The following is a 14,280-nucleotide window of genomic DNA, read 5'->3' on the forward strand; positions in this document are numbered from 1 at the left end:
AACAATGGATGATTTGAAATGTGCCTAATTATTAGAATAGGCAAACAACAAAGAAACAAACAAACTTGATCTCACCAAATAATGGAAATGAACACATAGCAACTACGATGATGATGCACACCATTTACACACACACACACACACACACACACACACACACACACACACACACACACACACACACACACACACACACACACACACACACACACACACACACACACACACACACACACACACACACACACACACACACACACACACACACACACACACACACACACACACACACACACACACACACACACAAACACACACAACTAGCGACAGCTGCCTAACGACTGCTCCGCAGCTACCACAAAATAGTCCGAATATGTTCCAGACAGAGATCTGTCAATGAGAACAGGATCTAAATGTTGATATGTATGTATACTGTATATATTTCAAAACAATTGTTTCATCCAAAGCCATGCATTTAAAGTATTGTTGGTTCGCTTAATTACAAATTTCTCCTGTACAAAGTGGTGCGAGAACAACCGTCTGGAAGAGCGGAGCCTCAGCCTCAGAGAGCCCGACCACTGACCCACTACAACTACTGCAGCACAGAAGACTACCGCACAGACTACCACACAGACTACTGCACAGACTACCGCACAGACTACCACACAGACTACCGCACAGACTACCACACAGACTACCGCACAGACTACCACACAGACTACCGCACAGACCACCACACCGACCACCACACAGACCAAACCATGCTGCCACTACAACCCTAGGACAGCATTGATGTTGAAGATCACATCGGCAACAAACGAACCAATCACACACACACACACACCAACAGCATGCCGTATTAATGAGTTAGCAGACTTGTGTCCTATTTACCTGGACCCACCAATAGAACACCATTAACGGGGCTATGACTATGAGGAACATGGGGGTGAGGGCAGAGCATACGAGCAGCACATTCAGCGTGTACCAGAAAGTGCGCATCCATATGTCAATATTGTCTGGGATGTGGGTGTCTATAGTGTCCACGTCTTTGCTGAAGCGGTTCAGCAGCCGCCCAGTGGGGGTGCTCTCGAAGAAGGCCTGCGGTGCCCGCAGCACCCCCCGCAGCATGTTGAGGTGCGTGAGCTTGGCCGCCCGCAGCATGCTGTAGCCCCGAAACAGCAGGCCGGTGCTCAACACCAGCACACCTGGGAGAGGGGGGAGGGAGGGGGGGGCACAGGTGACAATTACGCCCCAGTAAATTGTGCATGTGTGTGTGAGTGTAAGCAGGTTGCAGGCAGGACAGGAAGTGTGCAGGCCGCTTAGAGGGGAAGGAGAGAGATAGGGGGGGGGGGGGTGAATGTATAGTTAGGGAACAGGACAACAGCTAACATTCAACAAGGAGAACAACAACACTGGGGGGGGGGGGGGGGGCTGCTCCACCAATAAGCACATGGCATGCCGTTCAGGAACAGGACGTGGCATTTTTTGACAAGGAGAAGGAAACGGTAAGCCATTAAATGACAGACGTAGAAGATCTTCCACCCCTCCCCCGCCCCTTGTGGTGCTGGAGCGTCTGCGACAGAACCAGTACCTGTACAAAGACGTATATGAAAGCCAGGGGCGCGACCACCACGGCAAAGATGGGCGTGCTGGAAATGATAACAATAATGGTGGAGAGAGAGGTGAAGAGGGTGCCCAGGAACATGAGCGCGGTGGTGGGCAGCGCCTCGTCGATCACGTAGATGTCCTTGGAGAAGCGGTTGATGATGCGTCCTATGGGGGTGGTGTCAAAGAAAGACGTGGGCGTGTGAAACTTGTTCTGGAGCAGGTTAAAGTGCAGCTTCCGGGCCGCGCCAATGTTCCCCATGGTCAGGGTGAAGGTGGAGATCAGGACCAGGATGCCTGCGATGGGGGGGGGGGGGGGGGGGAGAGGAGGAGGAAGGAGAACGGAATGGGGAGAGAGTGTTGTTGTGATGGTGGGATTGATGGTAGGAACTGATAGGCGCTCTTCCTGAATGCAAAGTTGTAATTCTACAGTAACCACCTGGATGCGAGTGCTGTTCGCAGTGTGTGATACTCTACTGTACCAACTGAAAGAGAAAAGCAATGTCATCAAGGCACACGAACAATAGGCTATGCATTGAATTCACAGCTTGACACAGTGTGCTGCGTTCAGTACAACACAAACCTCCCATGGCTACAATGACATAATGAATAAACAATATACGGCATCATTATGGTAGTGTGGAACTGGACAATGCATACTAACCAGGAGGGTTTGATGTAGTGAATACAGGGTATTTTCAACCACAGCTGGGTGGTGAAGTCCAATAGGAGGGCTTTGGTGCTCAACAGCTGAGTTGAGAATACATATAAGCTAACTTTTACCCAGGCACTTTATTATAATAGACTAACCCAAAGTTAAACGCTGGAGCACTCATACCGTCTACAGTATCGCAGGATGTGACTGACATTTGGATTGTGGATCGTGACTGAGATTGACATTTCTACATGAGTTACCAATTGTGATATGTGCCATTATTTATTTAGATTTTTCTTTCATCGTTTTCATTATTAAAAAAAAATTGCTGTCAATTACCTAATAATGTCAGAGGTTATATTTATATCTCCCTCTGTTTTCTGTTCTGCCGTTGACTCTGAGGAAGACACAAACGTCAGTCACGTCACTGCAATAAACGTGTAGACGGTGCTCCAGCGTCTTACTTTGGGTAGTCTCTTTTGCCCGGGTAAAGGTTATATCCACAGGACATAAAATAGTGTTGGGTGTCCTCTACAGTGTCTACCTTGTCATCTAAAACAAACACTGTAACTGTTCAAATACATTTGATGGACATTGGCAACACACAGCTGCTGGCCACAGCTAATGTCACAGCAGCAATGCAAGAGTATAAAATCACAGTTGAAAAAGGTGAACCTTTAGCATCTGTCAGTTGATCCTTGTTAACTGTTTAATATATGAACATTAGATTGTTGTCCTTGTTTTTGTATTGTTTCTATGTGTGCAATATGGACCTTGAGTCTGGAATAAAGTCTTCATCATGTGACAGAAATCATGATGTTTATGTCACTTCAAGTAATTTCCTGAATAAACTCTATGAGCACAATAAATAACAGGTAACTAAAACTACCTCAGGGTTAGCTAGCTACTCAATCTCAAACCCCCCAATCATCCTTGTTTGTCCGAGGGAAGCGCCAGTTGTGATTGGAGGATCAAGAAAAGAGGACGGGGGTTCCCATAGGTCAATTACGTTGATGAGTGTAATTTGCTACAACACTGATGTGTCTACAGTATCAATCTGAACGGCAGTCACAGTTTCAGATTTCCTCTTTTTACCTTGTGCAATGCCCAGCGCCGCGTACACCCCCACCCTCATGGGACGTTTGTCCTGGGTCTGGTTTTTCGAGGTGTCGCCGGCCCACTCGGTTAGCCAGAAGTTGGATCCAATGGAGGCAGCGTTCTGGCAGCCGTACAGGAAACAGATGAATATGGACAGCATGAGACCCACAGCCTTCGCGTACTCCAGGAAAACCTTTGTTTTCACCTGATTGAAGAAGGGGGGGATTAAGACAAGTGTCAGCTAAATATAGATAGATTACAAAATAGAGATTTACAATTACTACATCGAAACCAATTCTATTTAAACTCTGTGCAAATGATGCAGTCCCAACTATTCGCCACAAGGGGGCAGACATGTTTCACTAAACCTAGGAGTAGCTTCATTCCAGTCTGAGGGAGGTACAGTCAATGATATCCATTTGACAACATAATGCTCAAGTGAATTCTTAATCCAAACTGGTAATCCTTTGGGCCCAGTAGTTAAAAACTTTTCATCTCAATCAGATCCGATCAGATTTTGAAATCCCATTTTTTTTTATCCAGGATCAGACAACTCAGCCAGATTTTGTCCCGGTATTTCAAAGCAATTCAGGATAGGATCACCCTGATCCAGATCCAGACTTTTCAAGATTACTAGATCCTGAATATCAGTGCTTTAATCCTACCAATCTCCATCTAGTGGATATGAAAAATAATACAAGGAAGACAAGAGAACACATTGCAGAGACATCTATAATGTCTAATTATATATTTTTTATACATAAAGGACATAAAATCAGAATGGAATTGTAATAAAAAGAAAAAATACTCCCACTACGGTAACAACAAAATAACATTCATTCAAAGGCAGCTGGATCATCCAGGCATGCTTTGAGGAGCTGAATTCTAAGTGAGGTGTCAGTTTGCTGAAGGTGATGACAGATGGACTTTTTTTTTGTTGAAGATATCTTTTCTTTGGGCGGCCGGGTAGTGCAGCGGACTAAGTGTCTGTCTACCACTGCAGAGACAGTAGGATCGAATCCGGCTGCCGCGGTACCTCCGGCTTGGTCGGTCGTCCATACTGACACAATGGACCTGTCTCAAAACCCTGCCCTCTTTTCTTGATCCTCCAATCACAGCTGTCGCTTACCTCTGACTTCCTCGTCCGAGGTAAGCGACAGCTGTGATTGGAGGATCAAGAAAAGGGGCAGGGTTTGAGATAGGTCTATTGGCAGTGTCAGCGGGTGGAAAGCCGGTGGGGTGGGTCTCCTGGACTCCTACAGGTCGGTCAGGGCGCCTGCACAGTGATGGAGGGAACTGGGGAAGGTAGTGTGATCCTCCCACGCATTACACTTCTCCAGTGAGAGTCCTCGCTGTCAGGTGAAAAGAGGCTGCTGGCTGTCTCCACATGTATCGGAGGAAGCATGTGATAGACTTCAGGGCTCCCTAGACCGGCAAGTGGGGGCAAATGCGCGCAACGACCAGGAAGGGGAGGGGGGGAATTGGTATAATGACTAAATTGGGATGGGAGAAAAATACAGAAAAATAGGAGAAAAAGTAGATACAAAAAAAATATATCTTTTCTTTAATCTAAATTACATTTGTGATTGACAATCTTTGTTATGATACTTTTATGAGCATAAACATGTATGTCATCAACATTTGGTTGAAAACAAAATAGGCCACCACAAACGTGACCACATGTTTTTTAATGAAATGTATTTGCCATGAAGGCAAAAAATTATTTCAGTTAACAAACTTTGCCATCTTATTTATATTGAAACATATTTAAAAATAAATTGTATAGTACATTTTGCTCTGGTAATCCGCTGGAAATCCACCCCTCTGGTGGGAATCGTGGGATCAAGATAATCAATTTTTTTTTTTTATCAAACTGATCCCAATCCTGTGTTGTTCCGGTTTGAACTACCAGTTTTGAAGATGTAATCCAGATTAAAACTCGGATTTGATTTCCTGATCTGATATCAAAGTGATCCTAATCCTGTTTTTTGGTTTTGAACTACCCAAAATCCAAATCTGATCCAATCAGATAGGGATTAAACGTTTTGAACTACTGGGCCTTGGATCTATATGGGATCTCCTGCACTACTTAATGGAACACTACAACATTTTGGGAAATTAGCTTATTTGCCATCTACCCTGGAGTTAGACAAGAAGATACATACCTTCGTCTCTGTGCATGCATTATTTGTTTGTTTATTTGTTTATTGTTATTCGCACTTACAAACATACATTCTGGAATAAAATAAGTAAAAAGAAGAACAGTTAAACCCAAGGGCTTATAAGCGACCTCCCCTCTTAAACCTATATAGGATAACTACACAAACCCCCCCCCCCCCCCCCCACATTATGCACAAACACATGCGCATATCCCTCTCTCATACACACATACATACAATACAGCATTATACAACTATTATAATGTTGGGTTTTTTTTTTTTAAAAGACTAAGTCTTTATTTCTTCTTGTGAGATGTGCATGATAATGAGAATTAAACTCAAAATAAGTTTGAAAAAAATTAGGCAAAGATAAAGGAAGACCAATTACTTTGTACATAAGAACCCCTGTTTGATACTTGTTGACCTCATAAATTGTGAGTAGTTGCAGTTTTTTTAATAATAGGCTTAGGGAACAGCCGCGCCGTTAGCCTAGCTTAGCGTCATTCACTGGAAGTAGGTTACACATTTAGCCTAGTTCCCAACAGTCACAAAATACACTCCAAATACAATCAAAATACAACTCCAAAATGTTGTGACCTGTGTATTTACCACGTGGAGAAATACAAAATAATTGAATTAGACATTTCCGTTTTCTAAGCAGATATACTCGGATTTTTTTTTGCCGAACCACTGCTGTCTTGGCGCAGTGATTTCACGTGACGCAGTGCTACTTTTTATTTATTTTTTACTTTTATTTATAGCATTTTCAGCTTTTTCTGGCCACGCAGGACCTTTTGGCCATGCAGGACCGACAGAGGAGAGAGGGTGAAACAGGAGGAGAACAGGGGAAGACATGCGGCATATGGCCACCGGGTCTGGGAAACGAACCCGGGGCGACCGCTTCGCGACTCAGCGCGCTATGTGTTGTGCTACTGGAGCGCCCCCGCAGTGCTACTTTCTAACGTCGAGGCCAGTGTTTACATTTTCGTTTCATTCAAAGGATCCGAAGCTATTGAAGCTACTTGCTCTGAACATAGATTCCAACGCACCAATGGAAATAATCAAGAACGCGTGTGTTTGCTCAGAGCATTTTGCACAAGACGACTTGGAGAAATAGGAGACTTCTATTCGGAGAGAGAGGGAAGGGTAAGAACGACTCCATGGATCAGATCAGCGCTCCGATTTAGCAAAAACGGTCCGTGTGGATTCTCCTGCGTCCGTGAGAGAATCGGGAAGTGTCCCGTCACAGAAGCGTTTTGTGAAGAGGACAACAGGGGCTCTCAAAGTCCCAGGACACTCCTCCGAGTTTACTACACCGCTTTGCCGTGGAACTGTTTCCAATCGCAGTGGAAAGAGGAGGGTTCACCATAGCAAGACAGGACAACAACTTTCTGCAAGATGCAGGGTTCTGCCACTGGTAAGTGAATAGCTTTGATAACTTCTATTCCATAACGTATTGACCGTAGGCAGCTACTTTACTTTGATCTATTCTACTCAAAAGACCACTGGCTGTTACGCATGGTTGACTAGGTAGGATTTTTTCATAATACCGGTAGTCGTCTTGTGCAAAATGCTCTGAGCAAACACACGCATTCTTGATTATTTCCATTGGTGTGTTGGAATCTATGTTCAGAGCAAGTAGCTTCAATCGCTTCTGATCCTTTGAATGAAATGAAAATCTAAACACTGGCCTCAGCGTTAGAAAGTAGCACTGCGTCGCGTGAAACCACTGCGCCCAGACAGCAGTGGTTCGGCAAAAGAAATTTCAGAGTATATTTGCTTAGAAAACGGAAATGTCTAATTAAATTATTTTTTATTTCTCCATGTGGTAAATACACAGGTCACAACATGTTTACAGGAAGGTTTTGGAGTTGTATTTTTTTTTATCCTCTCTTTCTCTGATTTTTTTCTGTTTTCTCCCCGTCCCAATTTAGTCGTTGTGCCAATTCCCCCCCTCCCCTACCTGGTTGTTGTGCGCATGTTCTCCTACTGGTTGGTACAAGGGAACCCTGAAGTCATCCGCACGCTTCCTCCGACACGCGCGGCGACAGCCAGTGACTCTTTTCACCTGGCAGCAAGGACTCTCATTGGTGAAGTGTAACGCGTGGGAGGTCACGCTGCCTTCATCAAGTCCTGCCTCCGCTGAGCAAGCGCCCAGACCTGACCTGTAGGCGTCGCTGTCCACAACGCCAGATTCCCACCCATGACTTGCCCTCCCCCTAACCCAGCCAAACGGGTTAGTATAGCGATCAGCCCAAGCAATGCTGACTCCGGGAGTCGAGACCGCAGCCTCTTGCATTGGTGACGAGCGCAATCTCCGCTACACCACCTGATCGCCCCTTGGAGTTGTATTTTGATTGTATTTGGAGTGTATTTCGTGACTGTTGGGAACTAGGCTACACTGGCACACCTACTTCCAGTGAATGACGCTAAGCTAGGCCAACAGTGCGGCTGTTCCCTAAGCCTAATGCATGCACAGAGACAAAAAAGTATGTATCTTCTTGTCTAACTCCAGGGTAGATGGCAAATAAGTTCCTTTAACCAATTACCTTTACTCATAGTTAAAGGGGCAGTTCACTCAAAAGACAAAATAAATACAGTGCTGCAGTATCTCCATCCAGATAGGTTCAGTGTGATCTGCTGAGGTATGGAGATATCAGATGTCAGCCCAATACAATGGAGTTCAATTGGCATTCTTTTGTGGTGCTTAAAGAATTACATTTGTAAAACTCAACAGCAATGTCTCTTTCCAGAAATCATGATATGGTTATTCACAATAATCCACAGACCTCATTGTGAACAGTTTAATTTGGGAAACATTTTCAACCAAAGTACACCCGCCATAATAGTTCTTAATGAAAATGTTCACAGCGAGGTCTGTGGATTATCTTGAGTAACCGTTGTCATGATTTCTGGAAAGAGACGTTGCTGTTGTAGACCTTTGACATTTTGAGCGACACAATAACGGCCCATTGAGCTCCATTGTACAGGGCTGACAGCGGACATCTCTCCTGCAGATATCTCCAAACCTCAGCAAACTGGATGGATAGATATGTAAGGGGGGAAATATAGTGAGAGAGAGAGAGGGGAATGAACAGATGCAGGATATGTGTAGATTAGAGGTGCCCAAACGTTTTGATATGGGGGACCAACAAATAACTTAGTAGGACGTAGTGGGCTGTGGGCCAAAGACAGACTAAACATTGATATTGTTATTTCAAAGTTACTGGTAGATAGTACACTGACCCTTCCAGTCTCGGCAGTCTCTGCCTGGATAAGCTTATCCACCCTGGGCTGTTTGTTCTCTGATAAAGACTCCGTGTGTTTCCTCTGGCTGCCTACATGCTTCCTCACTGAGCGGGTCTTGGGGTTCTCTGCCTCCCCGGATATGATGCTGATCTGCCTGTGAAGTTGGAAGGCAAATTGACTGTTAAACCCAAAGATCAGGAAGCCAAGGTTCTATCTTAAATGGTGGGTTCACCTTTTTAAATCAGACGTTTCTTCACATGTCTTACTGAGGAAATGTTTGCAAACCGTACATCGTATCAAACATTATCATGAGCTTCATTGGTCTTGTGGTAGGCTATCTAATATGCTGTCCAGTTACACACATAAATGGCCTATGAAACTCATAATAACCTTTAGATACAATGTACGGTTTGCGATAATTTCCTCAGTATAACATATGAAGACACATCTGATTACATTGTGAGCTTCCTGTTTCGGAAAAAGACATGATTGTATCATGGTTTTAAAAGGACATGTATCATGGTTTTAAAAGGACATGTATCATGGTATTAAAAGGACATGTATCATGGTTTTAAAAGGACATGTAGTGTTAGGGATTAGTGTTGGTGGAGGACCCAAACGCAGAACAGGACAAGGAGAAGGCAATAGGCAACAACGAGACACAGAGCCAGGGGTGAAGTCAAAAGTATAATGCTTTACTTCAGCACAAAATAAGGATGGCACAGCAATGGCCGGCAGAGGGCAAACTACAAAACAAAGAATAACTCATAATGAGAGCATGTACCAAAGGCACAACAAAAAAACACTGCAAGGCAGGCAAGGAAAAATAGAACAAGCTGACTACAAATAAACACTAACAAAACTAGACGAACTTTACACGAAAACAAAGATGGTGGAAAACAAACAAAAAACACTAACACTTACTGACAAAGGGAGTAGGCTCACGGGAGAAACAAGGTACAGCACAGAGAACATGGAGACATGGAACTGAAATAAGGATCTCAAAACACAAGCAGCAAACACAAGCAATGAACAGGGAGGCTGGCAGGCGAGACAGATATACACACACTAATTGACACATGAGGGTGATTGGGAACGAGACGCACCTGGGAGGAAAACAGAACTAACACACAGGGGTACAGGACAAAAGATAACACAAGGCTAAAACACAATGGAGACAACACTAAAGGCAATAATAACATCTAACAAAAGCACGGGAGCACACAGGGTAACAGACACAGCGGAAGGTTTAGAGAAAACACATAATTACAGTTATATATTCGTACTGGCCTCGCGTCTCGCTCTTCGCCATACTGAGATATACCTCATCTCCAGTACCTACTGTACTTCATTAACGAAAACAATGCACCCATGCACTTGACCAGGCCCCGCCCCTAGTGTCCCCTATAAGACACCGGACATGGTCACACTCGCCCTTCCTCTTTTTCGTTTTACATCATGGACGTGCAGTGCATTCCATAAACTAGCTGTTGATGAAATGCAGAGAGAAATTTAACAATGTTGGGTTTTCGCCGGAGATTTGCCAGCCCCTGGAATCTTCTCGGCACGTTCCAACGGCACGTCTGGCCTGTCCTGGGGTTTCCTCGTCTTCTGACAGCGGATCGAGGGACGTCGCGCGGCGGCTAGCTGTCGTGGCTAGGTCGCGCCCAGGTAGGGTCTGCGCCACTAGGCATAACAATGCTGGCATTAGTGATGCTGCTAGTTGTCCCGTGAGACAACCGAGTTGTGTATTGGCGCAAGGGGCAGGATATCTGGGTAAACGTTGTCGTTTTCCCGGTTATCCTGGAGCGCCCGGCTAACGCTATGCTACGATGCTGGGTTACTGTTCTTTTTTATTCCCCGGAGGGTCAATCGGTGTCTACTGTTGGGAGTGTTGACGGGGGCTTGTTTACCTTTTTCATGGGTGAATGGGCTGAGGCCTAGGGCTGGTGTGCTTTTTGTGAATTTATGAATGGTGTGCGCGACTGGTGTTTCTCTGGTCTGCATCCCCTTAACGTTGTGTGTATGGGCTAGCCCATTCTGCAGTGTGTTGGTGGAGTTTTAGTTCATTTATTCATTAACCCCTTCATGGGTGCACACCACAGTGGAGGTTGCTGGTTGCAACCACCACTGGTGCTCCGTGCTTGTGAAGCAGGTGGCATCAGTCCTTTGCCTCTGGCATGTTGGAACAGTGCCCCGCCCGGCCGACGCCATGAGGTGAGTCGGCCCGGCGGGTGGCTGGTGGGCTGTTAAGACTATACCGCTACGGTATAAAATTTGCAGCGATTAGTAACTTTGTTCGAATTGCTGTTTTTTCTGTCAAAAATGGTGTTGGGTGGCAGGGCCTTGAAGGCCAGCCGACGTCGAAACATCGCGCAAGGTTTTGACGTTATTAGCTTTGACCTAGCCGCAAGCTATAACCGCAGGGAGGGCTAGGATGCTGTCAACACTTGTTTACAGACATCTTGGTTGGATTAGTCTCCCTTTGAGGGGGTGAGAAGTTTTTTTCCCTCCTCAGGGCTCCCCTCTCCGCAGAGGGACTTTGGTCTTCCGCAGGAGCGCGGGCGGTATTTGACCTAGGCCCCACACCGCCTCACACCGCGCAGCCAGAGGTGAGCGCACGGCCTCGCCAGTGGCTGTGGCGAGGCCCTCAACCAGCGGCCATGTTTCCCCCGCCTGAGGTACCCTGGGCACAATGTCAACAGGTGACCGCAAGGCCGACAGCCTTGGCGGCCGAGGGATCGGCTACATTAGATGAGCATGCCCTAAAAAACCATCGCTGTCTAGCTGTGTGCAGCTCGCTCTCCGGTCACTCCCCCCCCCCCCAACACCAGCGGGATAAGGGCTCTGATTTGTTTCCTTTGGTTGCGGGTCGCGTGTATTAAATGAAGCGCAAGCGGCCCCACGTTTCGCTTCTCATGGGGACAGGGGCTGACACCCAGTTGATGGCTGAGACTAGTCTGTCCATGATAATGTTGTGCTGTCAAGCGGCTCCCATGCCACACGTTCTGCGTCTGTGTTTGGTTGAGCCTGGTGTTACGTCTGTCAACTACAAAGGTTGTCAGCAGGGGGGCTCGAGACCTCTTGAGGCAAACAGTGCGGGTTCCCCCGACCTCGCCTTCGCCAGGCCGGGTATCACGTTAGTGCCTCCCACTCCCGGAAGGCCGGCAGTGGTCTGGCAGGCGCGCGTGATTTTGGTGGTAGTAATATCACTGCAGGGCTACGGTGTGTAGGAACCCACCCTATCGGGCAGTGTGGGGGCCTCACACCTTGCATGTCCAGCTGTAGAACAAATCCTCAGCTGTCCATGCTGGAGGGGTGTTCAGTGGGGGAGCTTTTGTCACCTAGTATGATGTCAGCCTCTCCCGTATCAAACCGGCCCTTTCTGTCGGGGTCCCCCCTTGGGTGCGATTGCCTCGTGGGTAGTGTCAGGGTCCGATGTCCCGACTCCACGGAACGCTCTGCTCGCACGGTTAGCGGGTCCAGGGTTGGCTACGCACAGCGGGCGGGAACGGGCCGCCTATCTACAGTTCCTAGCGGACCAGCGCCAAATGGCGGCGGGTGCGTTTTGGGAGTATCATCACATGTGGTTACAGCAGTACCATATGTTGAGGTGGATGGAGAGAACGCTGAGGCGGGGACTTGTGTTTACACAACCCCACCCGTTTTCAGGTTTGGTACAGACCCTATTGTCAGGGTCACCAGCAGTGACAGCTCTGGCCAACGAGATCCAATCTCTGTGGGCGAAGCAAGCCATCGTTGTGGTCCCAAAGGAGGACGCGATGAGTGGCGTTTCCTCCCGGTATTCTCTGGTGCCCGAGAAATCGGGAGGGGGGGTGTCAGACCCATGCTGGACCTGTCCCATGGAAGGTTCAGCATTTTGGACCGTCTCCCACCTGTTGAACACTGTCAGGTGGGGGCCTGGTTCTCCTCCATAGACCTGTAGGATGTGTATTCGCATCCCCGATCTTCCATCCTAGGACTTACCTACGCTTCCTTTGCAGGGTTTAGCATATGAGTACCAGAGGCTGCCGTTCGGCTATTCTCTGGCTCCCCGCATCTTCACCAAGTGCGTGGAGACCGCACTGGGGCCTCTGCGTCGTCAGGGGTTACGAAGTGTATTCTGCCCTGGACGGCGTTCTGGTCCTTGGCAGTCAAGGTAGATCGTCAGGTCTCATACCAGGCAGGTGGTGGAATTCCTCACCAGCCTGGGTTTTGCTGTAGACTGGAAGTACTCCTCTTCCCAGTACTCCTCTTCCCAGTCAACGGGTGGAGTACTTGGGCTTATTCTAAACTCAAGGTCTATATGGGCATCCCTCTCAGAGCGTGTTATCGGCACGCTCGGGAGGTTCCGTCCTAGGACGGTTACGGCGCTGTCCGTGATACGCCTGCTCGGTATGATGGCATCTGCTCATTCCGTGGTCCCTCTTGGCCTCCTCTTCACCTCATGAGGAGGATACAGAGGTGGTTTTCCAGTATGGAAATAGACCCGGTGAGAGGCAAGTGGAAGCGGCTAAGGTTCCCATGTCAGTACTGGGGGACCTCGCCCTCTGGGGAGGGCCTGGGGCCCTCACCAGCGGGGTCCCCATGGGCAGCAGGCTGTCACACGTCACGGTCTTCACCGACGCCTCCCTCACTGGGGGGGGGGACGCGTCGGGCCAACGCAGTAGGGGGCAGCTGGCAAGACCATGCTGCCCGGTCTGCACTACATTCAATGTGTTGGAATTGAAGGCAGTCCTTCTAGTCCTCAAACGGTGTTTTGATCAGGACGGACAACCCGACGTCAGCGTCGTATATCGACAGACAGGGAGGAGTACGCTCCCCCCGTCTGCACCGGGCGGCGGTCGGCTGGATATGGGCGTTCTCCATCTGCGCAGCCTGAGGGCTCTCCACATCCCCGGCAGGGTGAATGTGGGTGCAGGTGTGATGTCGCGGGCGGTCGTGGGGATTACGTCCGGACATAGTCGGGCAGGTCTGGGACCGATTCCGTGGCCGCCCGGGATTCTGTACGTTTTTCCCCCATACATCTGATAGGTCAATTGTTGGAGCGGATACGTCGGGAGCGCAGGACCTTGATCCTGATCACGCCGGACCGGGGCACAGCTGTGTGGTTCCCGGTCCTGATCCAGCTCTTGATAGCCCGCCGTGGCCTGTTCCTTGGTCGTCGCGGGCCCTCTCTCAGGCGCACGGGTCTCTGTGGCAGTTCCCTGTGCTGGGCCAGCCGCTGGTGGTTTGGCTGTTGAGCGGGTGAGTCTGGAGAGGATGGACCCTTCTGTGGTCGACACCATCCGGAACGCGCATGCTCCCTCCACTATCGCAGTTTACGCGGGTAGGTGGCGTATTTTCCAAGAGTGGTGTAGAGTGGGGGGCTTGGACCCGGTGTCCTTAAATATAAGTAAGTCTAAATTTATTTTGTTTGGTAATAAAAAAATACATCCGGATACTCAAGTAGAGATATGCATAGATAATGTTCATCTTGAAAGAGTAAATGAATATACTTTTTTGGGGGTCGTG

At 47.9% G+C, this 14,280-nt stretch overlaps 1 protein-coding gene across 1 annotated transcript in view; it reads right to left on the reverse strand.

Annotated features, from left to right (window-relative positions):
- Positions 1-14,280, reverse strand: part of abcc3 (ATP-binding cassette, sub-family C (CFTR/MRP), member 3) — a 207,800-nt gene that overhangs the window by 30,779 nt on the left and 162,741 nt on the right. Inside the window, exons 21-23 of the mRNA XM_084323656.1 lie at positions 8,764-8,920; positions 3,356-3,563; positions 1,592-1,902 (exon numbers count right to left, since the gene is read on the reverse strand). Of these exons, the coding sequence (XP_084179782.1) occupies positions 1,592-1,902; positions 3,356-3,563; positions 8,764-8,920 (676 nt within the window). The remainder of the gene's footprint in view (positions 1-1,591; positions 1,903-3,355; positions 3,564-8,763; positions 8,921-14,280) is intronic.

This window comes from Notolepis coatsorum (assembly GCF_963971535.1).
Source record: "Notolepis coatsorum genome assembly, chromosome: 10".
NCBI lineage: Eukaryota > Metazoa > Chordata > Actinopteri > Aulopiformes > Paralepididae > Notolepis > Notolepis coatsorum.